Source organism: Pristis pectinata, chromosome 3, assembly GCF_009764475.1.
Source record: "Pristis pectinata isolate sPriPec2 chromosome 3, sPriPec2.1.pri, whole genome shotgun sequence".
Taxonomy (NCBI): Eukaryota; Metazoa; Chordata; class Chondrichthyes; order Rhinopristiformes; family Pristidae; genus Pristis; species Pristis pectinata.
In genome coordinates, this window is record NC_067407.1 from 119,544,940 (window position 1) to 119,570,529 (window position 25,590).

At 38.7% G+C, this 25,590-nt stretch overlaps 1 protein-coding gene across 8 annotated transcripts in view; it reads right to left on the reverse strand.

Annotated features, from left to right (window-relative positions):
- ppm1ba (protein phosphatase, Mg2+/Mn2+ dependent, 1Ba) overlaps positions 1–25,590 on the reverse strand; it is a 109,583-nt gene that overhangs the window by 50,768 nt on the left and 33,225 nt on the right. For 4 of the 8 annotated variants that reach the window (XM_052012120.1, XM_052012115.1, XM_052012113.1 and 1 more), the window contains exon 2: positions 2,816–3,672. In XM_052012120.1, coding sequence (XP_051868080.1) covers positions 2,816–3,661 — 846 coding nt within the window. In that variant the 5' untranslated portion in view covers positions 3,662–3,672. Of the gene's footprint in view, positions 1–2,815; positions 3,673–10,243; positions 10,325–10,360; positions 10,537–25,590 lie in introns of those variants that run through there. The other 4 variants (XM_052012121.1, XM_052012118.1, XM_052012114.1 and 1 more) reach the window with 4 other exon arrangements.

The window sequence follows — 25,590 nt, forward strand, 5'->3', positions numbered from 1 at the left end:
GGATTAGAGAACATGTCTTATGAGGAAAGGTTGAGCGAGCTCGGGCTTTTCTCTTTGGAGCAACACAGAATGAGAGGCAACTTAATAGAGGTGTATAATATTAAGACGGGCATAGACAGAGTGGACAGCCAGCACCTATTCCCCAGGGCAGCAATGGCCAATACCAGAGGACATCCGTTTAAGGTCAGAGGAGGAATGTTCAGGGGAGATGTCAGAGGTAGGTTCTTTACACAGAGACTGGTGGGTACCTGGAACACACTTCTGGGGGTGGTTGTAGAGGCTGATACAATAGGGACATTTAAAAGGCTCCTAGATAGGCACATGGAAGTAAGAAAAATGGGGGTTATGGGCTGTGCAGGAGAAATGGGTTAGATTGATCACGGAGGAGCTGTACATATAGTTCGGCACAACATTATGGGCTAAAGAGCCCATACTGTGCTGTACTGTTCTATGTTCTATAAAGTAAATGGAGATGTATGGAACATTTCTCCACTATTTACGTTTTCAGTTTCTGCAGGTAGTTTAGCGCCGCAGCTCCAGCCACGCAGGTGCAATTCTGGCACCAACTATGTGGAGTTTGCTCATTACCCTGGGTGTTCTAGTTTCCTCCCACATCCCAAAGATGTGCTGATTGTTAGGCGAATTGCCTACTGTAAAGTACTCTTAGTGCAGGGAACTAGTGGGAGAAACAGGGCGTGTTAATGGGCATGAGAGAGAGAATAGGTAATGGAGAAGTGGAGGAAATGGTATTGATGGGATTGCTCGGAGAGCCAGCAGAGACTCGATGGGCTGAATGGATTCCTATATCTTGAGTAAATACCGGAAAACAACAAAGCATAGAACAATGGGTGGGTGTCATTCTCCAGCTTCTCTGCTCAACACTGGACCAAAGAAAAACACTAAAAGCTCACCAGTGCCTCTTCTTCCTTCGCAGGATAAAGAAATTTGGCATGTCCCCTTAGACCCTCACCAATTTTTACTGATGCACCATAGAAAGCACCCTATCTGGATGTATCATGGATCAGTAAGCCAACTGCTCTGCCCATGACTGCAAGAAACTGCAAAGAGTTGTGGACACAGCTCAGCACATCATGGAAACCAGCCTCCCCTCCACAGACTCTTGTCTATACTTCTTCCTGCCTCGGTAAAGCAGCCAACGTAATCAAAGATCCCACACATCCCAGACATTCTCTCTTCTCCCCTCTCCCATTGGGCAGAAGATACAAAAGCCTGAAAGCACATACCACCAGGCTCAAGGAGAGCTTCTATCTCACTATTATAAGACTATTGAATAGTTCCCTAGTACGATAAGATGGACTCTTGACCTCACAATCTATCCTGTTGTGACCTTGCACCTTACTGTCTATCTGCACTGCACTTTCACTGTACTGTAACACTTTATTCTGCATTGTTATTGTTTTACCTTGTACTACCTCAATGCACTGTTGTAATGAATTGATCTGTAAGGATGGTATAGAAGACAAGTTTTTCACTGTACCTTGGTACATGTGACAATAATAAACCAACTTTCCAATTTATTTACCAAATTTATTTAATGTGTCAGATTGAAACATTTCCCACATCAGCCATTGTTCTTGCAACATCAAATCTGCTAATTCAGTGCTCAATTACTGATACCTTTATATAGTGAACTCATGGTCAACATTAATAGCCTTTTAATTCAAGCCTCACATACAATCTTTATTGTCACAAGAGTGGAAGCAATCTCAAATGGTGATGTTTAATCTAATGTGGATTAAATCCAGAGCTCAAAATGAACAGGAACAACAATTTGGTGAACCCAAATAAGACAAGTATTTACTACAAAACCAGTTGAACATTGACCAGATGTCAATCTTAATGATTTTAACGGTATTTAGTAGCCAAAGATAAATAAAAGGTACAAAAATGCAAAATACCACAACTACCAATTGAATTATTCGCCTATCTCTTGACATTGTAAAGTAATATTTTTCCAATTCTGATAAGGAAAAATTAAATTCCAACACTGAAAAGACATACAAAAATGCCATTTTGGAGGATCTGAACTAGTCTGAGAAGTCTTTTACTTCTGAGTTCCTACTCTGCTTATAGACATAGGATAATTATTGCTCATTGCTTTGAATTTTAGAAGCAAACTTGACATTTTCTCTCATAATTGTCCTCTCTTAAAATTCTCCCCATTTCTTTTCTAGGCACCATCATGAAGATCATCTACATATATGTGGTCCAAATGATGATTTGTCATATAGGAGACCAGACTTTAAAAGACAAATAGTACTGCTCTTATATACATTTTCAGCAGTTGTCATTGATTAGTGAATGAAGGCAAAAATACCTATTATTTTTTTCTCCTATCAAACTCAACTATTGTGCGACCCTTGCTGTGATTAACTAACTCAGGCCAGACCTCTAGTATTTTTCAAACATTAGAGAGAATCAGATAGGCTTCTTGTCAAGTGTGCAGCAAGAATTTAAGAAAACACTGTCTGCATCTATTACCAGGTACAAATGCAAGAATCTACTAAGTTATATTCTGAAATATGTGGTATTAAACTATATACACTTACTAATCATTAACAAAACTGGGAGTATGCAGAAAATCAAAAGAGGCAATAACAAGTTTAACATACTTACTTAAACATGTATGAACCAAAAGCTACGACATCATGTCCATTAATTAAAAGTGGACTTGAATGAAAAAAACGTCTAAAGTCAGATGTCAGTAATTCAAGTGCACATTACAAGCAAATTTATTTCAAACCATAACACGTTTAGATAATTTAAATAAATCGATAAAATATGTATTAACTACCTTGTGTAAGCAGGTGTCCACCACCCAGTTGCAGACTTTTTCAAGGTCATCCGTTATCTCTAGTCTAGATCTAGCGAACTCACAGAGCTCCTCATTCGACATCACATCCCAGATGCCATCACAAGCCAGTATAATAAACTCATCTTCTTCTGCTCTAAGAATCTCATACACTTCAGGTTCTGGTGATACCAGCTGCTCTGTAGGCCCTTTCCCATCGACACACTTGTAATCATAGTCCCCCAAAGCTCTCGACACAGCTAGTGACCCATTAACTCGTTGTATCATTACACTGCCCCCTGCATTCTGGATTCGTTCTTTCTCCCTTGGGTTGCAAGGCTTATGATCCTGTGTTGAAAAGCAAAGTTGTGCATTTCTGTATAGAACAGCTCTCGAGTCGCCACAGTTGATAAAGTAAGTGTGCTCCGGGGAGATCATCACCGCTACAGCTGTCGACCCACTCCTGTCCATGCCATTTCTCAGCTCTGAAAAATTACGCATGTACTCATCAATTTTCAAAAATCCAGTTCTGATACCACTCTTGACATGTTCTATGGTAGGTTCAATGGGATAACCAGACACATTTGTGCCTCTGAAGTCTTCATTACTTGTGATGTGTTCAAGTAAGTGCTTTGAACAGTAGTTTGCCACTCGAGAGCCTGCATGGCCATCATATACTGCGAAGAAGGACCACGTGTCCAAGCCTTGAGGAATGCCAACAATAGCTGTGTGAGCATCTTCCATCTCCACTCTCCAACCCTGCATGCTGCTAAGGCCATAGCGCAAATCATTTCCTGCACCATGTGCATTATGTTTCTCTGTTTTTGGTTTATCCAAAAATGCTCCCATTTTTCACTTTCCTGAAAGAAAGCAAGATACACAAATAACAGGTTACTTGCAAACACAAAATCATAAAGGAAGTTCAACTAATCAAAAAGAATTTCATTTAACTTTGCATTCTTCTCCATGCAAGTACATGTTACTACGTTGTTTCACAATGATTGATGAATAGAAAGTCAAAAGATGGAAATCCTCAACCAATGATCCTTCAATGTTTCCAATCTTTTCTATATAATTGAAACACGATTGTATTTTTTTTTCTTAAAAAGTACAAAATATATTATGGAATCCTTCAACACACAGTTTCAATGAACTTTGCAAAATCGCTAAGAGGTAAAAATTGTAGATTTTTTTTTACACGTGATACAAACACTAACAAACAGAAAGTAACAAAAAAAATGATTTGAAGCTTTGAGTGCCAAAATCAGCATGAAACTAACAAACTATGTCTGAATTCCATGTGAATAGGTTTGCAAGCCACCAACAATTGATTATTCCAGATATAGAATGTGGATTATTTATGCAATTTACACCTTTATGTCTTATATATTTCAACCTGTTTTTTTTTAAACAGATAAGTAGTGAATAACAGAAAGCTTGCACACTTTGATTTCACCAACCAAAATTAATAACAATTAGGACAAACAAAAACAAATTGAATTTACATATTTGAGTTACACGACTTCCTTTACCTTAACTCCACAGGTCAATTGCTGGTTCATGTTTTTAGCATATTTATCATCAAAAAGGCTGGGAATGTTACTTATTGCAGATCTGTACAATTTAAGTAACATTCCTAATCCTTCAGGAACATCCTATATTGTACACCATATATTGTCCACTTAATTCATGAACATATAGAGTTCTATAATATCCAATCTAAACCACCAACAAAATGGTCATTGCTGCGCAATTTGAAGATGTTTACTGTGAAGGATAACATTTATCCAATAAAATAAATTACAATTTGCCTTACAAACACCCCAGTTATCCATTCACAAGTGTTAAAACATACACCTCGTTCCTTGCTCCAAGCAGTTTGTACAATGTGATATATATCCACAAAGGGAAAAGCAATGACCTTCAGTGACAATATGCAAACAGATCTTTGCTAATGAATGACCTAGGCTTGTCTGTGGAGACTATAAATCATGAATCATAAGACTTTGTGATTCAGCTTGACTATATGGAAGACGTAATATTAAAATTGGAAAAGCATCAGTTCCCAACTACCATAAGCTTAATTCAAAAATATTAATGGAACAAAATGTACATACCTTTTGCTGGTAGTTCAAATTAGAACGACCAGAGAGAGGTCTTCTTCATGAGCCAGTCTGTCCCTAACTTCCTTGCCTTCAATCTGCTCCTAACTTCCTTGCCTGAGCACTGCATTATGAAGTTGGGAATGCACTGCAGGTCAGATGCTGATGCTCTGCCACTGCACTCGGTTGACTTGTTCCTTGCAAAAAACAAACTGTCAGAGGAACTCAGCAGGTTGAGCAGCATCTATGGATGCAAAGGGATAGCTAATGTTTCAATTTATGACCCAGTGCTAAGAGTAACTTGAACAGCACCTCATATTCCTATTGGGTAGCCTGTAACCCAATAGCATGAACTCTGAATTTTCCAATTTTAGGTAACCCAGTTCCCCGGCTTCCTTTCCCACTCTTACTGGTCCACCAAGTTCTCTCCCCCTTTGTTCACCTTTCCCATTTCCAGATGCCCATTACCCACACACCTACCCTCCTGGGCTTCTTATCTAGTTCCATTTGGCCATCATCCCTCCCTTATCTGGTTTCACATCATCTTTCAGCTTGACTCTACTTTCCCCCTCCCCTCCTCCCACCTGCCCTTTCTTTCTCATCTGTTTCCACCTATCACCCACCAGCCTGTTTCTTAACTTCCCCCTCCGCCTCATTCCCCCACCCCACCTGGTTCCACCCATCACCTACTAGCCTGTCTCACCCTTCCTCACAAACTCTTTATAATGGCCACCTTTCCTCCATACTCTCAGTTCTGATGCAGGGTCATGACCCAAAACATCAACTATTCCTTTGCCTCCACAGATGCTGCTTGACCCACCGAGATCCTTCAGCAGTTTGCTTTTGGCTCCAAATTCCAGCATCTGTAGTCTTATATCTTTGATGTTGTTCCTTGCATTGAGCCCAGTGGTGGAGCTCAGTCATCCTGAGTTGATGAGTCAGAGACACTTCCTATCTGGCCTCTTAGTTCTATGCCAGCCACTGCTGGTATTTCTAGCATAACCCCATTCATTTGAATGAAAGTTGCAAAAGTGGACATCAAAGAGACACATGGGTGGGTTTTGCTTTCTCTTTGATAACTAATATTATTTTAGAAGTCAAATACATTTCTAAATAAATGTATTCAATAATTTCATTTCAAAGTACCAAATATCTTATTTTGAGAGACACCTAGCAATAAGTGCAAGGGCCTTTGACAGCACAAACCATCAAAAGGCCACCAGAGAAGCCCAAGGATGGGTCCTCAGGATCCAGAGGCCAAGTTACCACTTCACAGAACAGGCACAGAAACAAGACCTGGAGCTCGATTTGCTCCATGGGTTCCAAAGGTTGTGTGCAAGTGTGCGGATTGCACAGTGGGGGAAATTGTAGGATGGGACGGGTCAAGCATCACCAGCCAATATAATAAATGATTCTACCAAAAGTTGAAATATTTATTAATGTTCTTTACATGACTCCTGTGCATTCAGGCAATGGAAGAGGCAAGTGTTTTGTACATCATACAGATGATCCTACCATTCAGGTTACGAAATTTGCTCTTATAGAATGTATGTGGAAAAGAAGTAAATAAATAAGCAGAACATTTTTTTAAACTGGGGTTTCTGACACGACGCGCAGATGGCTTGTCTTCGTGTCAAGAAAAATTGCGATACGGACCACTTTTCAGGAACATAACCCCCCAAGTAACATGGGGACTGCCTGTATACATAAAAATGTTTGCTAAAATATGAATATAATCCATTTATCCATTTTGAGAAAAACAGAACAATCAACTATACAACATACGCCAAATCTTAGTTATTTACGTATTTGTCACACATTGTTAACTTCTCATATTTCTACTGACAAATTTGATTAACAAGCAAAATATCAATCGGACATACAAAAGACAAGGCCAAGATTCACACAGAAGCAAATACAGGGGAGATGAGATGAGATATGGGAAAACACATCACACACTTTGAAGGTAATAACTTTTGTCATGTGCTTTTGCTTTGTGAAAACTAGAAAACAGGCAACTATTTTCCACAACTTATTCCAAACCACCACAGGACAGTGGAAATGTGGCCAGTTATTTTTATTTTCACAGAGGAAACAGAGTTGGATGACTCTTATTCGTCTGCACATTTTGACTGCGTATTTTCTTATTTAGCTGCTATTCCTCTGCATACTTCCTAACCATGGATCTGGTCGAATATTCTGTCAGCAAGTAAAGGCTAAAAGACAAATCACAAATGTACATTTATAAATACTTTTAGGCTACAATACCCTGGATTGGTAAATGCTCATCTCATTAAGATTCACTCAGAATATGACATATGTCCAGCTGGTTTAGGGCTCTCAATCTTTCCTGTTTGCACTCCTGCACCTAAATTTCTCGATGACTTTCAAGATTCTATAATCACAGAAGGATCAATGCCACATTATTTGTAATATCAAATTTATCTTTTAAAATGACATCATAAGAAACTGGCTAAATATGCGCAGCATAAGATTCTGAATTAAATGGATTTTTATTCCAAGTTCAACCAAAAGTTGTACATTTTGATTGGCATTAGCGTCCCTCAGGTCAGAGAAAGATAAATCCATGTTTTTCTTTCCAAATCATCCACCAGCCAAACACAAAGTTAGGGTTCACTATAAATGGGCTGAATAGTCAAATAACACACATAACAACACCTGTTTGTACATAGACAAGTCCTTGGGCGGGAAACAAGAGGGTTGCCATTAACTAGGTATCAGTATTTCTCATTTCTTAAACTTTGTGGCAAAGGAGGAAACAATAGATAAAAGCTGGGGGGGGGGGGGGGGGGGGGGGGGGGGTGGGGGGGGGGGGGGGGGAGAAAAAAGGAAGTTGTAAGAAAATAATCAAGACAAAAGACACATGACCAGAGAGTGGGCATGGGCTGAAGAAATGAAGAAAGGAAAGCCTCAAATAATTAGTCAGCAAGAAACAAATCGAGTGGGACAAAGGCAAGGAATAAAATGTGCAAACTACAGTAGATAACCAATTAGGGAAAACAGCACGTCAAAAACATGCATAGTGTGCAAAGCGAGTAGTACCAAGATTAGATGTCAGCAAGTTTTGACCATTCAATTTTTAGTTATACATTCTTTATAGCTTACTGGTAAATAGCAAATAGTTTCACCCTAGTGTTAAAATGTCACATTTGTTACCTTCAATATATAAAGGGGACCAAGCTGAGTATATTCTTTAGCTCCAATATAATATATAATACAGACAATAAGTATAAATCCAGTTTTGATGAAGAATCTTTGAAATGAAATGTTAATGCTTCTTCACTCTCCACAGATGCTGCCTGACCTGCTGAATGTCATCAACATTCTTGGTTTTTATTACAAGTCCTAGTATATCTGTTCACAACAATCCACTATTATATTTTCTTCATATTTTTAAATCACAACATCCAATACAAATGAGCCTCGAAATACATATGACCTGAGTAAATTGGAAATATGTCATCATTCATTCACTTGTGGTATAATGCTCCGGGTGTTGTGGACTTTAAATAGTAATTGACTGAAAACATCACATGGTTATCCTTTGTCACTTCCCACAATATTACTAAATTATGTAATCTTCAAAAGATGCAAATCATTGTGGAATTAAGTTATCTGCAGTAATGACAGATAATTTAAATATTAGAAACAAACACCAAGACAGTAAAATGAATTGGTATTTAATAGTTTTGATGGCTGAAATTTATCACCTGGATTCATTGCATACTATTTCCAAGAAGAGAAAAACTAATTTAAGAGAAATATTAGGCAACCTAGCTATTCAGTAAAGTCCACTTATTTATGAAATTTTCACTGAACTTAATCATGCTATGATCATCAAAAGACAAATGTTCATGTACCAAAAAACTTTTAACAAAATTTACCATGATCTCTCCCTTGAGGTTTCTGGGACATGGTGTTGCAGATAATAATGCTCTTCACACCAATACAAACAAGCTTGCCTGCACACACAAATCTATATTAAAGTTAAAAATCCTCCATTCATCCACCTTGCTTTTTCTTCATGCTTGTCTTATTTCTGCATTTATACATACTGCCAGTTCAAACCAAGTTTTGACAAATTCAAACTGCCATCAACAAAAAGTCCATCTAGAGGTGTAACTCCATTCATCCCTAGCAACTAAATTAATAACAAGACCTCTCTAGAAAGAATAATGAAAAATTATTTTTAAAGTCATTTGCCATTTATAATTCAAGCTACCTGATTCATCCCAGTTTTACTACATTTTAAAGAAAGAAAACCACCCTAAAGCTTCACTTATATTGTCATAATTAATTTTCTTTCTGAAATATACTTCCATACCCTTGGTCACACATTAGAGGTTGATCACAAAACCATTGGTGCTGCACATTATTTGAACCGTCACAGTGGCAACTTTTCAATACAACATTAAATCAATTTTTCATTTGTCTGTTCACGTCAACACAAAAGTGATACTATTTGAAATGGGAATTCTTCCAGAGAAAGATAAAAGCTTTCCCAGATGCAAAACAACTCAAAAAAGATATTTCTTTCAATACTTCTTGCAGACCTTACTGGAATAGTTTGGCTTCAAAGTTATTTGATGGCTATTTAACTTTTTTGACTGAGGAAAAGTTGATTTGAAGATGAAAGAATGCCTAACCCCTCAGAATTCCTCCCACCATAAGATGAATAGGATAGGATGCCACTGACGAACTTTAACAATTCATCAAAACATGATGTTCGAGGAAGAAGAGTTGCCAACCGTCTACGATATGCACGTTAAGCATTCAGTGACCACCCAACAGTACAACCAAGAGACTGAGAACATTGATGTGAGAACTATAAATTTGAAACTTCTGGCCCAGTATAATGTTCAAACATAAAATCACTTCTCATTATTGATTCTAGTTTACATTTTTATCATAATTATACTTTTGGGAGGAATGAAATGGACTTTAAAGCTCAATTTCTTCAATGGTTCCTTCCTGATTAAATTACTATAGTTTGGAAATAGTGGATCTACTGTAAATAGAAATTGAGGAATATGACTTAAGAGTGCAGATGAACAAATGTATACAACTGATTTGAGAGAACTCCAGCCAGAATTCACTAATACTATTTTTGGGACTACGTCCCTTGTGAATTATTGGGTCATTGCAAGAATATTTTTTGAGGACATTAGAAATGCCTGGTCATATCCTCACATGCACAATCTGCTTACTTTAAAATAAAAAGGCAGCACTTCTCTACTCAAACCATTCACCCCAATCTCCATTCCACTCCCCTCCCCACCAAAAAACGCTAGTATTATATTTTCTTTACTGGCCCAATTTCTCTCATTCTCTCCACCAGCACACCCGATTTTCCTTGTCCGTTCCTCCAGTTTCAGTTTTCTGACATGTTTCTTTTTGGCTTCTCCTTTTATCTCCGCCTCCCTACCTCGGGGCCTTTTAAATGATTAATTCTGGATTCCAACACGAGTTGCGTTCACCATCCCAAGAATGGAAGAAAACAAACTAAATACTGCGTTGAAGAACCCCGTACAAAATTCTGCGATCTCTTCCAATGACAGTCGCTTCGTGGTTGAACTAACGCGCTCGAACCTTAACGACTGACACAGGCGCAGGAAAGGCCCAGGCTTTAATCACGGCCTAGGTCGTCATTTCCCGCTCGGTAGCAGCGTTTCACCGCGGTCCTAGCGCCCGCCAAGTGATCGAATCGACTAGATTTTCCAACAAAATGAATGCACGCCACACACAAAAAAAGTTGCCAGATCAGCAGTTTCACGAATTGGACAACTTTAAGAGAAGAATCAGCTACTTGAACACTTACCCTCCGTCTGTCAGTTATCAAGTGCCCCCTTTCCCTTACTGCATGTTCAGCATCAAATGTTGACATCTGGTTTGGCAATATAACCGACTAACTGGATTATCCCGGGATTGAGGAGATAACTGACGTGCGGAAATGTTGTGCTTCAATTCAAAAGATGATGAATTAGAAAGCCACAAAATTGGTGGATAAAAGAGCCACAGAATATTGTATTGTTAGTACATCGAGTAAAAACGCTGGTGAAACTTCTCCAATTCGTAAATTCAATATTCAAGAGTCAACACGAACAAAGCATTCTTAACCCAAATGTGAACTCCCAAATTCCGTTCCATATAGAAGTTAATTTAACTTTAGTCCGGACGACACATATTCTCTAAAATAAAGCTAGCATATAATTCGATCATTCTTGCACTTCATGACCATACAATTCGTTTTCTCCAAAATTTCAGATGCTCTACACTCCTGTTCAGGACACGGGTGTGAGTGTTGTCCAGAATTAAGATCAATGCATTGGTGTAGAGTCAAAGGGCCTGTTGTACTTACTCTGTGCAGCATCACTGTGATACCAAATGTGCACGAATCATTTTAGACTCCTTTCGCTATTTATATTCCAGAGTCAGATTTCATTGTTTCTGGCAAAGGTCGAAGAAACGAACAGAACGTACTTTAATTATATCTTCGAATACAACTTGTAGTTTACACAATATCTTTACGTTGAGAGTTGCAGTTTGGTTCCTAAAATTATTTTAAACGCTTAACGTCCGATTTCACTTCGAAACAGCTGTATTATAAATTATATGGCTCGAATAAGTTTATCTTTCAGACTATTTTTGCTACATTACAAAAGTTAAAATATTTCCTGAAACAGTAGATTAAAATTTTTAAAAAACTGCTGACACTGGAAATCTTACTTTAAAACAGAAGATGCTGGAAACAGTCAGCAGGGCAGGCAACATCTGCGGAAGGAGAAACAGTTAACTCTTCATCACAACTGGGACAGTTAAAACTAGTTAGTTACATGTTGGAGAGCAGTGGGAGGAATGAAAAGGATAAAGGGAATCTCGCACAAGGCAAGTGAAAATAAAAAAATGCAAATGCTGGAAATCTGAAATAAAAACAGAAAATGCTGGAAAACCTCAGGTCAGGCACCCATTCTGATGAATGGTCATCGATCTGAAATGTTAACTTTTTCTCTTTCCACAGATGCACTTGACTTGGAGTTTTCCCAGCATTTCTAGCTGTTTCTAATCTCACGGGGTAAAGTCAGAGCAGCCACAGATTGGTATCGGTTTATTATTGTCACTTGTACCGAGGTACAGCGAAAAGCTTGTCTTACAAACCAATCGTTCAGGTCAATTCATTGCACAGTGCAGTTACATTGAGTTAGTACAGAGTGCATTGATGTAGTACAGGTAAAAACAGGTAGTACAGGTAATGAAGTAATCCAGTTGATGACAACAGTTATATTATAAGGAACATAAAAACCATGAAATGCAGAGCTATAAGAAATGACCAGCAAGACAGGCAATTGGTATTAGTTTATTATTGTCACTTGTACCGAGGTACAGTGAAAAGCTTGTCTTAAAAACTGATCATACAGGTCAGTTCATTACTAATGGAGAAAGAAAATCTGAGCCACTATTCAGGATTGCCACAAGGTTCCACAGAAAATACGATGTGTGTCTTTTTACCTCTTCCCACCCTCCAGGGACTGAAGCAGTCCCTCCAGTTGAAGTAGCAATTCATTCGCATTTCTTCCAATCTGAGTACTGCACTTGGTGCTCAATGCACTGCAATGAAGAAACCAAAGAGAAATGGGATGATGACTTTCCAGAATACGTGTTGTGTCTGCAGAGGCAACTTTCAGATTCCCACTGCTTGCCACTTTAATTCTTCATCCCACTGCTGCAGGCAATCCATCTGTAACACTGGTTCAATTTTTCTCCCTCCATTAGCACAGTATGACCCACTGGGCATTTTCTACAGCTCTGCATTTCATTCCTGTGTTTTCGCTCTCCCTCTCTCTTTCATAATAAACTGGATGACTTCATCTACACCTTATCCCCATGGCAATGCTGGCCTCATCCTATCACAGATATTCCCTTTCTCCCACCTGTCCCTCCTCATCCTCTCTACAACCTAAAACTAACTAGTTTTCTCTCTGTCCCAGTTCTGATGAAAGTTCTTTGATCTAAAACTAAGTTTGCTGTTCTTTCCACAGATATTGCCCATCCAGCTGAAAGTTTCCAGGATTTTCCACTGCCCTCATCCCCCTCCTTCTGGACAGGACAAAGACAGACTTTCCACCACCAGTCTCCGCATTCAAACCAGCTCCAACAAGGTTCCACCATCAGACACATATTCAAAAATGTGCCTGATGTATTCAAATATTTCTTCCAAACAATTCAAATCATAAACAAGTTGGACATGGATTAATCAAAAAGTTACAATGTCATTGAATGATATGGGTATGAGGTTTTATTTATGAATAGGAAATGTTGGTTTAGTAGGGGAAAGTTGGTTTATTATCAATAAATAACAAATTGTCCTGCAACAATTTGAAATATATTGTAAAGCATACATTTTAAGCTTTTAAAAAGACAACATATACAGATTTACCTTGATTATTTTTCTTTCAATGTAAGATATTGGCCATTCAAGTACACTTGTACTAGATATCTTGCTATTACAAAATTGTTATAATACAGTTCAGCCCTCAAATCAAATTCGCTTATTTTTTTAACTTTTGAATATTTGAAATAAGTGTAGAGTAATGAAAAAATGAACACAGTAAATTGCCTGCATGGAACATCAGCAGCAGGAAATTAGTACAGCAATTGAAAGTGAAGAGACAAAGCAGCAGACAGTTCAGGACTGGCAGTTGGTGCCACAGGTGAAAAGACACGAAAGGAAGAAGTGTGGAGTTGTTGTGTTTATCAGAAATAACTACAGCATTGATAACCAACAAAGTGAAAATACCAACCACATGGTTTGAGATAAAGAACCAAATCATATTATTTTCCACACTAATGCCTCTCAAATATCTTTCTTCCTAAACCATGGTTTCCCCTCTACCATGGTGGGCAGAGCCCTTAACCACATCTCATCTGTTTCCTGTACCATGGTCCTCATCCCTCTCCTTCTGGACAGAACAAGGACAAAGTTCCCCTGGTCTTGACTTTCCACCACCAGCCTCTGCATTCAAGCCAGCTCCAACAAGGTTCCACCATCAGACATATATTCCTCTCCCTCCTCTTTCAGCATTTCAAAGGGACTGTTCCTTGGTCAATTCTTCCATTCCCACAAACCACTTCCCGTCTTGCAGCATATCACCATGCAATCTGTCCTTTGTCTTCTTCCTTTACCCACTATCCATGGACCCAAAAAGTTCTTCCAACAATGCACTTGCACTTCTTGCAAGCTGATGTAATGCATTTGGTGTTCACAATGTGGTCTCTTCGCACAAACTGGGAGATTGTTTTGCAGAGCAGCTGTGTTCATCCTTAAGCTTCCAGTTGCCTGCCACTTTAATTCTCCATTCCACTCTCATCCTGACCCATGCTCTGTTATAACAAGATCCAATGCAAGCTTGAGAAACAACATTTCATCCTCTGGGCACAAACTTGACATCAAATTCTCTTACTTTCTCTGTCCGTATCAGAACTGTCCATTTCTGCTATTGGCTCCATCTCTTGCTATTCATCTCTATTTGCTCAGTTTTCCTCTCTCCATTAATACAACCCAACTTGCTGGGCCACAACCCTATTTTTAACAGTACATCACACTTCTTTGTCTGTATCATCACTTTCTAAATTCCCATTAACCTATTTGACCACATGATCATTACAACTCATTCCCATAGCAATCTTGGCCTGGCCCCACCAGAAATTTGCTGTCTTTTCCATCTCTCTGCAACTTATAACCACCTTCTTTTCATATTTTTCCCAGTGCTGATGAAGGGTCTTCAACATCATGTTAACTCTTTCACTTTCCACAGATGCTGCTTGACTTGCTGAGTGTTTCCTGCATTTTCTGATTGAGGCTACATTACAAGGCAAGTGCTAATGAGTTTCTTAAATTTTACTATTGCCGATGTGTTTTTTTTTCCTTTGCTCATAAAGATTATTTTTTGCCCTTAACATTTCATCCTGTGATATGTTTTCATTCTTGTAAAATAACTGCAAACCACGTACACAGACGACTAACATCTATGAAGACTAACATCTGTGAAGAACATGGGCAGGCACGGTAGTGCAGTGGTTAGCGTAACGCTTTACAGCGCCAGCGACCCGAGTTCAATTCCAGTTGCTGCCTGTAAGGAGTTTGTACGTTCTCCCCGTGTCTGCGTGGGTTTCCTCCGGGTGCTCTGGTTTCCTCCCACATTCAACGGACGTACGGGTTAGGGTGTTGTGGGCATGCTATGTTGGTGCCAGAAGCGTGGTGACACTTATGGGCTGCCCCCGGAACACTCTACGCAAAAGATGCATTTCACTGTGTTTTGATGTACATGTGACTAATAAAGATAACTTATCTTACCTTAACATACAAGGACAATAAGGTTTACAGTTCTAAAATCTGATTCTTTTCAGAAATATTTATTACTAACATTGTTGTTCATTTTGTACTTAATTTTCCCCGACATAAATTCTGTAACAGCAAATTTTATTCTATATCTTGGATTTTTGGTTAGTGATTTGTGAATTCTGTAAGGGCAAATTTCCATAACCCAAACAGTCGTAACGCAGGGATCGCTGTACTGTGCAAGCTGGAAAACTGAAGAACAGAAAACACAAGAAACAGTCAGCAAATTAGGCAGCCTCTGTAGATAGTGAAAGACTTATTCCAAATAAATACTTTTTTTTAAATAAGACATCGCTACGGCTGTTCTACAGGATTAGATCCGAGACCCAACCGTCCTTGCAGCTTAAGATCAGAGTGGGGATATTCCTCAGAATACAAGAACATAAGAAATGGAAGTAGGAATATGCCACTTGACCCTTTGAGCCTACTTCCACCTTCATCAAGCTTACCTTCTACCTCAGTCATTTTCATTCACTATGACTATAGGGAGGATGTTCCCTATGGCTGAGAGTCCAGAACCAGGAATCACAACCTGGGTAAACCATTCAGAACATGAAATATTACAGCACAGTACAAGTCTTTCGGCACATGATATTGTGCCGACATTTTACCCTGCTCTAAGATCTATCTAACCCTTCCCTCCCACATTGCCCTCCATTTTGCTATCATTCATGTGTTTAAGAGTCTCTTAAATGTCCCTAATGTATCTGCCTCCACCACCTCTACCAGCAGTGTGTTCCATGCACCCACCACTCTCTGTGTAAGAAAAACTTGCCTCTGACATCCCCCTTATACCTTCCTCCAATCACCTTAAAAGTATGCCCCCTCGTGTGAGCCATTTTCGCCCTGGGAAATCTCTCACTGTCCACTTGATCTATGTCTCTTTCATCTTGTACACCTTTATCAAGTCGTCTATCATCCTCCTTCGCTCCAAAGAGAAATTTAGAACATAGATCAGGAGAAATTTCTTCACCTAGAGGGTGATGAACCTGTGGAATCATCTATCACACAATGAAGGCCAAGTCATTAAGTATACTCAAAAAGGAGTCAGATGTATTTCTCAATGCTAAGTGGATCAAGGGATGAGGGGAAACGACAGAAACAGAATACTGAAGCGGATAATCAGCCAATACCATACTGAATAGTAAAACAGGTCTGAAGAATGAAGTGGCTTACTCCTGCTCCTATTTTCTACATTTCTTTTCCCACATCCCCGATTCCCTCAATATCCAGAAATCTATCAGTCTCTACTCTGAATGAACTCAGTGACTGAACCTCCATAAGCCTCCAGGTTATAGATTTCAAAAGATTCCACACCTTCTGCTTGAAGAAATTTCTCTTCACCTCAGTCCTAAATAGCCTATGCTTATTTTGAGACTATAACTCCTGTTTCAGGATTCCTCAGCCAGGGGAAACAGCCTCCCTGCATTTATCCTGTTGAGCCCTACAAGAAATTTGAGGTTTCAATGATAGTTCCTCTGATTCTTCCAAACTCTAGAGAATACAGCCCTGGTCTACTCACTCTCTCCTCAAAGCACAAATCCACTACCCTTACAATTAGCCTGGTGAATCTACACTGCACTCCCTCTATGGCAAGTTTATCCTTTTTTTTAAAAAAAGCCAAGGAGACCAAAAGTGCACACAATACTCCAGGTATAGTCTCACCAAGGCCCTTTTTAGTTGCAGTAGGACATCTTTACTCCAGTGCTCAAAGGTGATTGCAATGTTTATTGCCATTTGCAACACCTCAAAAAATAACAACAAATGCCTGAATATGCAAATCCTAAACAACATTCAGGATGGGTGGATAAATGCTAAGTAAAATTCACCACACAAGGTCAGACAATGACCATTTCCAACAAGAAAATCTAACCACTCTTCCTTGACAATCTATGGCACTACTTTGTTAAGTCATTGATCATCAATATCCTGTGGATTCCCACTAACCCAAAAATTAAATGGACCGACCAGGTAAATACTGGGATGAAAAGCACAAGTCAGCATATCTTGCTGTGAGTGACTGACAATCTGACTCCCAAAACCTTTACACATCTCCATATCTGTCCCCTTGCTTTTCATGCTATATAAAAAGAAATCAGAGTTGAATGGAGGTGCCACAATTAGGAAGGTGATACCAGAATTGCCAGTGTGGATAATGGTGAAGGAAAAGGTTCTAGGCTACAGGAGGATATCAATGAACTGGTTAGATGAGCACAAAAAATGGCAAATGGAATTCAATCCAGGGAATGCAAGGCAATGCATTTGGTGAAAGCAAGGAAATGGGACTAGTTCAAGTAGACAACTTGGTCAGCATGGATAAGTTGGGCCGAAGGGCATGTTTCCATGCTGTATATGCTATACTATGACTCTAAGAGAGCAAAATACTTGATAATTGGTGGAATACTAACAGAGGAATCTTGGAGAACATCTTGCAAATCCCATGAGGGTGAAGGGGTGGAAGTACAGGGATGGATAAATCAAGTGGTTAAGAAAGCATAAAAGATATTTACCTTTATTAACAAAGGCAAAGAATGCTTGAGTAAGGAGGTCATGCAGAAAAGTATTAAACATAGTTGGGCCATGGCTGAAGTATTGTGTATAGGTCTGGCCACTTTTAGAGAGGTGCAGAGGAGATTTATCAGGGTTTTCTCAGAGCAACAGAATTATATTTATGACGAGAAGCTGGGATTGTTTTCTTTGGAAAAGAGACAACCAAGGGAAATTTAACTCGAGTGCAAAAATTATGACAGAACTGGACAGGATAAACAGAAATGATGCATTTTTCCAAGCAGAGAGATAAGTAACTGGAGTGGCATAGATTTATGTTCGTTGATAGACAGATTAGAAGACAGTTGAGCAAAAAAATTTTACTCAACAAATGGAAGAGGTGGGAAACTCACTGTCTGAAAGATTGGAGACAGAAATCTTCAATACATTTATAAAACACCTGCATGAACAACTGATGAGCACTACCTGCAGTGATCTGGACTAGAAACTGGCAAGTGGGACCAGTTCTTGGGTTCATGTCATTTCAACTAGTTTCCTTTGATTCCATTGGAGAAGCTTACTTTAGTACAACTTGTGGAGGAGAACCAAATAACTGATGATAATTTCAGGATTCTGCATCAATATTGCTGTCGATTTCATGGTTTATCAGTGATAGTTTCAGTGCCTTGATGACCAGATCTTCCAGACCAATATTACAGCAGTAAAGACAAGAGAGAGCAAGTAACTCCAAAGGCATAGAGTCATTTGAACTCAGTAAGCAAAGCTATGACAACTGAAGTACCTGCCTTAAATTTAGAAGGAAGTCTGCAAAAGGTGTTCAAAGTGTTAAAAATTTTTAATAAAGATAAACTATTTCCTCTGATTAGAGAATAGAAAAACAATGGTCCTAAGAACAGAAGGATCAGGTTAATCAGTATCTCATGCCTGCTCCACTATTCTATAAGATTGTGGATGATCTTTTACCTTAGCACTACTCTGTAGCACTGACTCATGTTCCTCAATTCTATTAATATCTTAAAATTGATGGACATCCATCTTGAATATATTCAGCCACAAACCTCTGGGTGAAGATATTTAACATATCATAATTTTGAAATGGGAGCTAGGTGCAAATGAGGAAGCACTTCACCTGTGCAGCTTTATTGAGAATTAAGCCACTGCTGAAGCTTTTGAGAAAGAGATGCATTTTTGCAATATACAGGTAGCAAGGAATATGGGACCAATGCAGGTAAATTGATTTGTGCAGATTGGCCATGATCTAACTGAATATGGAACAGCCTACTTCTGTTCCTAATTAGCACTAAGTAACTCTGGCATATAATGTAAAATTCAGAATAAAAGGAAATTGAATCTTTATTAATCATATGTACATCAAAACACACAGTGAAATACATCTTTTTGCGTAGTGTGTTCTGGGGGCAGCCCGCAAGTGTCACCACACTTCCGGCGACAACATAGCACGCCCACAATTCCTAACCAGTACGTCTTTGAAATGTGCGAGGAAACTGGAGCACCCATAGGAAACCCACGTAGTCACAGGGAGAACATACAAACTCCTGACAGACAGTGGCCGAAATTGAACCTGGGTCACTGGCGCTGTAAATAGCGTTACGCTAACCGCTACACTACCATGCCTGCCCCCAGCAATGAGTGTCAAGTGAATTACTTCGAGTATTGTGAACAGTAATGGTTCCCCATTACAGGAAGGATGTGGAGGCTTTGGAAAGGGTTCAGAAGAAGTTTACCAGGATGCTGCCTGGTATTAGCTATAAGGAAGAAGTTGGACAAACTTGGATTGTTTTCTCTGGAACATCAAAGGCTGAGGGAAGACCTTATAGGAGTTATAAAATTATGAGAAACATAGACAAGGTAGACAGTTGAAGTTTTTTTTTCCCCCAGGGTCAAGATGTTGAATACCAGAGGAGAGGGGGAAAGCTTAAAAGGGGATGTGTGGGGCAAATAAAAACACAAAGATAGGCGCATGGAACGTGCTGCCAGGGGTGGTAGTGGAAGCAGGTATGATAGAGGTGTTTAAGAGGCTTTTAGATAGGCACATGAATATACAGGGAACGGAGGAATATGAATCCTGTGCAGGCAGAAGGGAATAGTTTGGCACCATGCTCAACACAGACAACGTGGGCCAAAGGGCTTGTTCCTGTGCTGTACTGTTCTATGTTCTACGTTCTACGTTCTGAGAGAGAAATAAGACATCCAACTTACTCAGTTCAAAGTCCATATTATCAATTGCAAATCATCTCTCAGGTACCAATCTAACTTCTTTCAGTTCTATCTGCCGCCATCATCTACGGCAGAACCTTCAGTTACCTCCTTCCCAATCTTCTCCAAATTGTAATTTTCCACACCTACAAGATCTCATTAACACCCACTTCTTCAACCACATCTTCAGTCATCTCAGCAAATTCTTTCCTTTTCATCATTTTGTCCGTTTTAGTTAAGTCAAAGATGAAATAAAACGCAAGTACTGCAGCAATGCAGGACTGAACACTGAAAGGGTATTCACTGGCTCCAGTGACCGCTCAGGACTCAAAGCTGGCAGTCAGGCAAAGAAAATGGTACTTTAAGACAAGTAGATGTCACTCATTTAAGTGATCTCAATAAACATGCGATATTAGTAACAGCACAATTTTCTTTGAAATAAAGAAGTCCTCTGTATAGTATAAATGTTACTTGTAAATTTGACTGCTTATAATTTAAAACCACACTCAATATACAAAAAGAAATAAGCATTGCTGTATTGCTTTTGAGGTATAGAGTCTTTTAAGCCCAATCTGAAAATGAAGCCACGTAAGACTTCCTTGCAGGTCAGGCCCTCAATGACAACAGAATGATAGCACGTGTATGATTCCAAAGTGCTTTAACTAATACCACAATTTTACTGTGAGTATATGAAAAATTTGACTTTAATACTGATTTTTTTAATATTTAGTGAAAATAATATTTTTATATTTTGCTCTATTGCCCTTTGGGATTGGGAGAAGATTTCACATTGATTCCCTTTGTTAATTTGCTGTCTGCTTTGACTTTAGAAAATGTTTTTTTCTCCTCCATACACTTTTTTTTAAACATACATTTATATGAGAGCCACTGATTCGAGCAAGTGCTAAGCCTCTTTGTTTAAATGTTTGATTAAATGACTAAGTTTTAAATTGACTATTGACAGTTTGATTCCAATTTCAGCAGCTTGAAGGACTACATTTTCAAAACTTAAAGCATTGCAAAGTTAAAAATCATTTCAATTACTTCCAAAGAGAATTTTGAATCCAAATAAGAGACTAGATGCATGGAAATCTTGCAAGTAGTCTCTCCAAGTGTATATCAATAATTTCTATCATCTCTAGTCTTACATAATTATTGCACGTATATTCTACAGGTATAATGTGGTGGAAGTGATATTGAATACAATTTTTTTTTATCACAATTGGATTTTTACAGTGAGAACAAGACTTGTTTTGTACAATGAACTGAAAATAACATTCAAAGGGGTGTATGAAATGATGTCTCAACAAATGGCAAATGCTTACTTTAAAATGTAATACATTTTAGAATCTGTCTATTTTCTTACAGTTAGTGCCATTTTCAGAATATCACCAATTAACTCCTTTCAAATTATACTGCACTCAAATACCAAGAATCTTGATTCCCTCTGAAACTCAGTGTCATTACACAAGGGGTACAGAAGCTCAATGGTAAAGTTTCTGAAGTTAGCAGTCAGAATTTAGAAACATAAATAACACCACCAGTGTTGGGAAGTTTAAATGTAAGTAATTACACAAATCTGGAATGTAAAAAAACAACTGTTCAGAGGACCCTTGAAGCCATTAGCTTATCAAAAAACTCATCTGGTTCACTAATATTCTTCATGGAAGGAAATTTGCCACCATTACCAGATGACAGATATTCGATTCCAGGCTGTTAACTTTCTCCTCTGTTCAGGGGAAATAAGGGATGCATAATAACATACATCCCATGAACAAATACATTTATTAAAAACACAAATAATTTGGCTACCTCCAAAGCAAATACAGAGGCAATAAAAAGCTGAAATTCATGGATGCTCCCAGCTTCACCTGTTAAGGTAGAATTAGCGTACCACCACATACCAATACATCACAGATATTTTGATAATATATTGAATATATCTTTCAACTATTCTCCCACCCCTTATTAACAGGGAAGCAAAAGGAAAAGCTATCTTTTCTTGGATTGCTTATTCATTTTAAGCAATAATCTTGTTGCATCTAAATAAAACAATGCAAACCGTGCAAAAAAGCTAAATCAGTGACTACAACAATAAACAGAAAGATACCCAAATAATTATCATCAGTTGTCCTCCATCCTCCAACCAAGGTAAACATAAAAGAAAATCAGTCCTGTCTATATAAAAATATTCACATAAGTGATGTCACAATATCTAAAACTCACAATTACCGTTCTATACTAACCAATACATGAATTATGAATTGTGGGCCTTAGTTTGAAAACCTCTCTTTTCAATGCATTCCCCGCTGAAAGGATAAACTAATGATGAAGACCTTTCAAGCATCTTGCCAAGCAACCCTTCTTAAATACAAATATAAATAGTCAGAATCAACACCAAGGTCTGTGTTGCACTCAAACAATGTCATTCCAACTCAACACCCAGAGAACCATACTTCCAACAGAGGGAACTGGAAAGAAATGATGAGAAAGATTATTGGATGATATTCCTTCCTTCACTGTAAACCCTATGCTACATGGCTACTTGTAGTGGCCAATGCAGCAACCAGGATAAGAATATTCAGCAAAGAGTTAAAATAGATTGCTTTGTCCTGGCCTCAAAACTTGGAAGCAAAAGGTGTGGTTGGTAGGTGATAGCTGAACCGAAGTGGGTAAAGGATGATGAAGGAGCCAGGTGGGGGAGGGGTAGAGCTGGGAGACAGATGCAAGTTGGTAATCAGTGGAAGCAGACAAATAAAAAAAAGAGGCAGATGGAGCCAGGTGGGGAGAGTGAAGGCGGAGACAGAGGCTGGAGGGTGATATGCGAGAACACAAAGGCTATATGTGCTGGAATCTGATGTACGGAAGGTGATAATGGGAACCAAACCAGAAGGGGGGGGGGGGGTCCAATTTTAGGTAATCTTTACCTCACATGATCCTCCACCCCCTGCCAATTTTCTCTTTCCAATCTACTCCCAGATCTCACATTTTTGTAGCCTTTCCCATACCACCACCCCACCCCAGCTCCCCCATCACCCATTTTTGTCTCCTCCCTCTCCTGGTTCCATCCACCTACTGTCCACACACTTCACCCACTGGATTCCCTCCCCCATCTGGTTCCATCTCCTCTTCATCTCTCCCTTACTGGTTCCCATTATCACCTTCCTTACTTATTCTAGTACGTGTAGCTTTTGTATCCCCACTTATCATCATCCAGCCACTGTCTACAACTTCATCCCCTCCCCCCCCCCAGCTCCTTCTTCCCATCACCCTTCACCTCTCCTCAGTCCACATTACCCACCAGCCAGTCACACCTCCAACTGCCCCCCCCCCCCACCTTTACACTCTCTCAAGCAGAGATAGACTATTGTGTAAATAAGGGAAACTGTTCAAGAATCAACTAAAAACTAAGACACCAAGGTTACAAAAGAAAGCAAATAAAAAGTTCTTCTTAAAAGCAACAGAGAGTCTGAACAGGTGCTCTATAGCTGCCTCACAATTTATTCTGCTCTTAACACATGCCAATAATTGTAGTGACTTCTATCAACGATATTTTTCCTCCAGAATAGTCAATACAGTTATTTACTTGCATCTTCTGATTAATATATTTCACAAGTTACTAGGATTTTGAAGGCTTAATCTTACCAATCTCTTAATTGATTTTCAAAATTAATGAAAGGTTTTTAAATAGGATCCAAATGACACAGACATATGAAATAATGAGTATTCAATTGTAACACAATGCTTTTAGTATCACGTATCACTGGAACATTAGACTCAAAGCATTGTTAGGGATGGTTCAGCCATTTGGAATCCCAATTCCAAAATGGTTATCTTGACATTAAAATAACCACTGGTGTTCAGGTGCAAACCTGGAGCTTGAGGCTTACCTAATATTGGGCCACAAGGTCTTATACACTACTCCATAAGTAGCAGGAAAGTCACTGGGTAGATGGGAAATATCAGAATCAATGCTAAATCCAACAACATTTTTGCACTTATTTTGTCTTCACATGAATGTTTCGCTTTTAGTGAACAGAGAGGATCACTTGTTCGACCTTATAGCAGAAAAATCAGAGTAGCCAACTGAACTTCAAATACACCAAACGCAAGCCATAATCCGATCATTGGAACATGCAAGCAGATTTTTTGTGTTCTAAGCAACCACCTAAATAATTCTTTATACATTCTGAATATTTTAAATATTGTTTGAATGTGGGGGAAGAAAGGCCAGTTGAAACTCTGCCGAGCTGAAATGTTGCCAAAACTGCTGCAAAATGATTCAATTTCAACTCCTTTAAGCCACTGAAAACTTTAGTCCAAATGAGAATATAACAAACTAGCACTCCAACATCTGTACCAGAACATGCAGAGACATGAGAAATGTTACACATGTATAAATGCATACCACCTAGCACAGAATTTTCAATTTTAGCCGTGGGTGTGTTCTTGCTCAATGATCCATAGAAATGTTGGCAGAATTCTGTTGACAGCACATTCCCTCCCTCAGACAGCACACCAATCGTAAACACAATATATTTGATTCAAGTTAATTTGGAAAATGCACCAATAAAGAAACACAGACATGGATTTGTTATTAAACATGAGGAACTTAATTATCTTCCTATGATGCCAGAAAGAAAGTCATATCATAGAAAATTAACATTCCATTTTGACCTGTAAAAATCTAATAAAGCAAACAACCAAAAACTTAAGGTCGAAAGAAACCATGACCAATGAAATATAATGAAATTATATATGAAGTGTTTATGTTCCATTTATCAGAGCCAACTCTCCAGAAGTGCCCATCTATAGGATATTTTCCCAAAATCAAATGAAAAGATTTGTAACAATCAAATTTAAGAAAGAAATAACTTACATTCAAAGTTCCTCCAGGCAAACAGAAGTATAATCATTGTGATGCACAGAAATATTATGGTCATTTTGCAAACAAGGATCTATTAGCTGCAAATATATTAATATCCACATAATCTGATGCTACTGGGGAAAATAATGGCCAAGCACCAGAAAGCATCACTGCTTTTATACAGATAAGCAGGATGGGATCATTTATAACCATGATCAGTAGACAGGGTCTCAATGTAATACAGGAAGTCCCCGGATTACGAACGAGTTCCATTTTTGAGTCTGGTCGTAAGGTGAATTTGTATGCAAGTCGGAACAGTTAACGTACAGTTCACATCTAGCGTCAATTAGTCCTAAATCACTACAAGCTGCAGTTATTTATTGCTATATATTAAGATCCAAATGGAATTTTGATTCCAGTTTCATTATAATTCCACACATAATGTGAAGCAATCTAAAATACAACATAACTTGTTATTGCCGGGACATGTGAAGACTGTCATCGGTCTTATGTGCGTTTGATATCATTCATTACAGTACAGTACTGTGGAGGTACAGTTACCACATCGAGTGAATTTTGTGTATTTTCCAACTGACGGACAAAAAAAACTCCTGTAGAAACGGACCTCGGTCATTACCTGGGGACGACCTGTCAGGGGAGAGTGAGT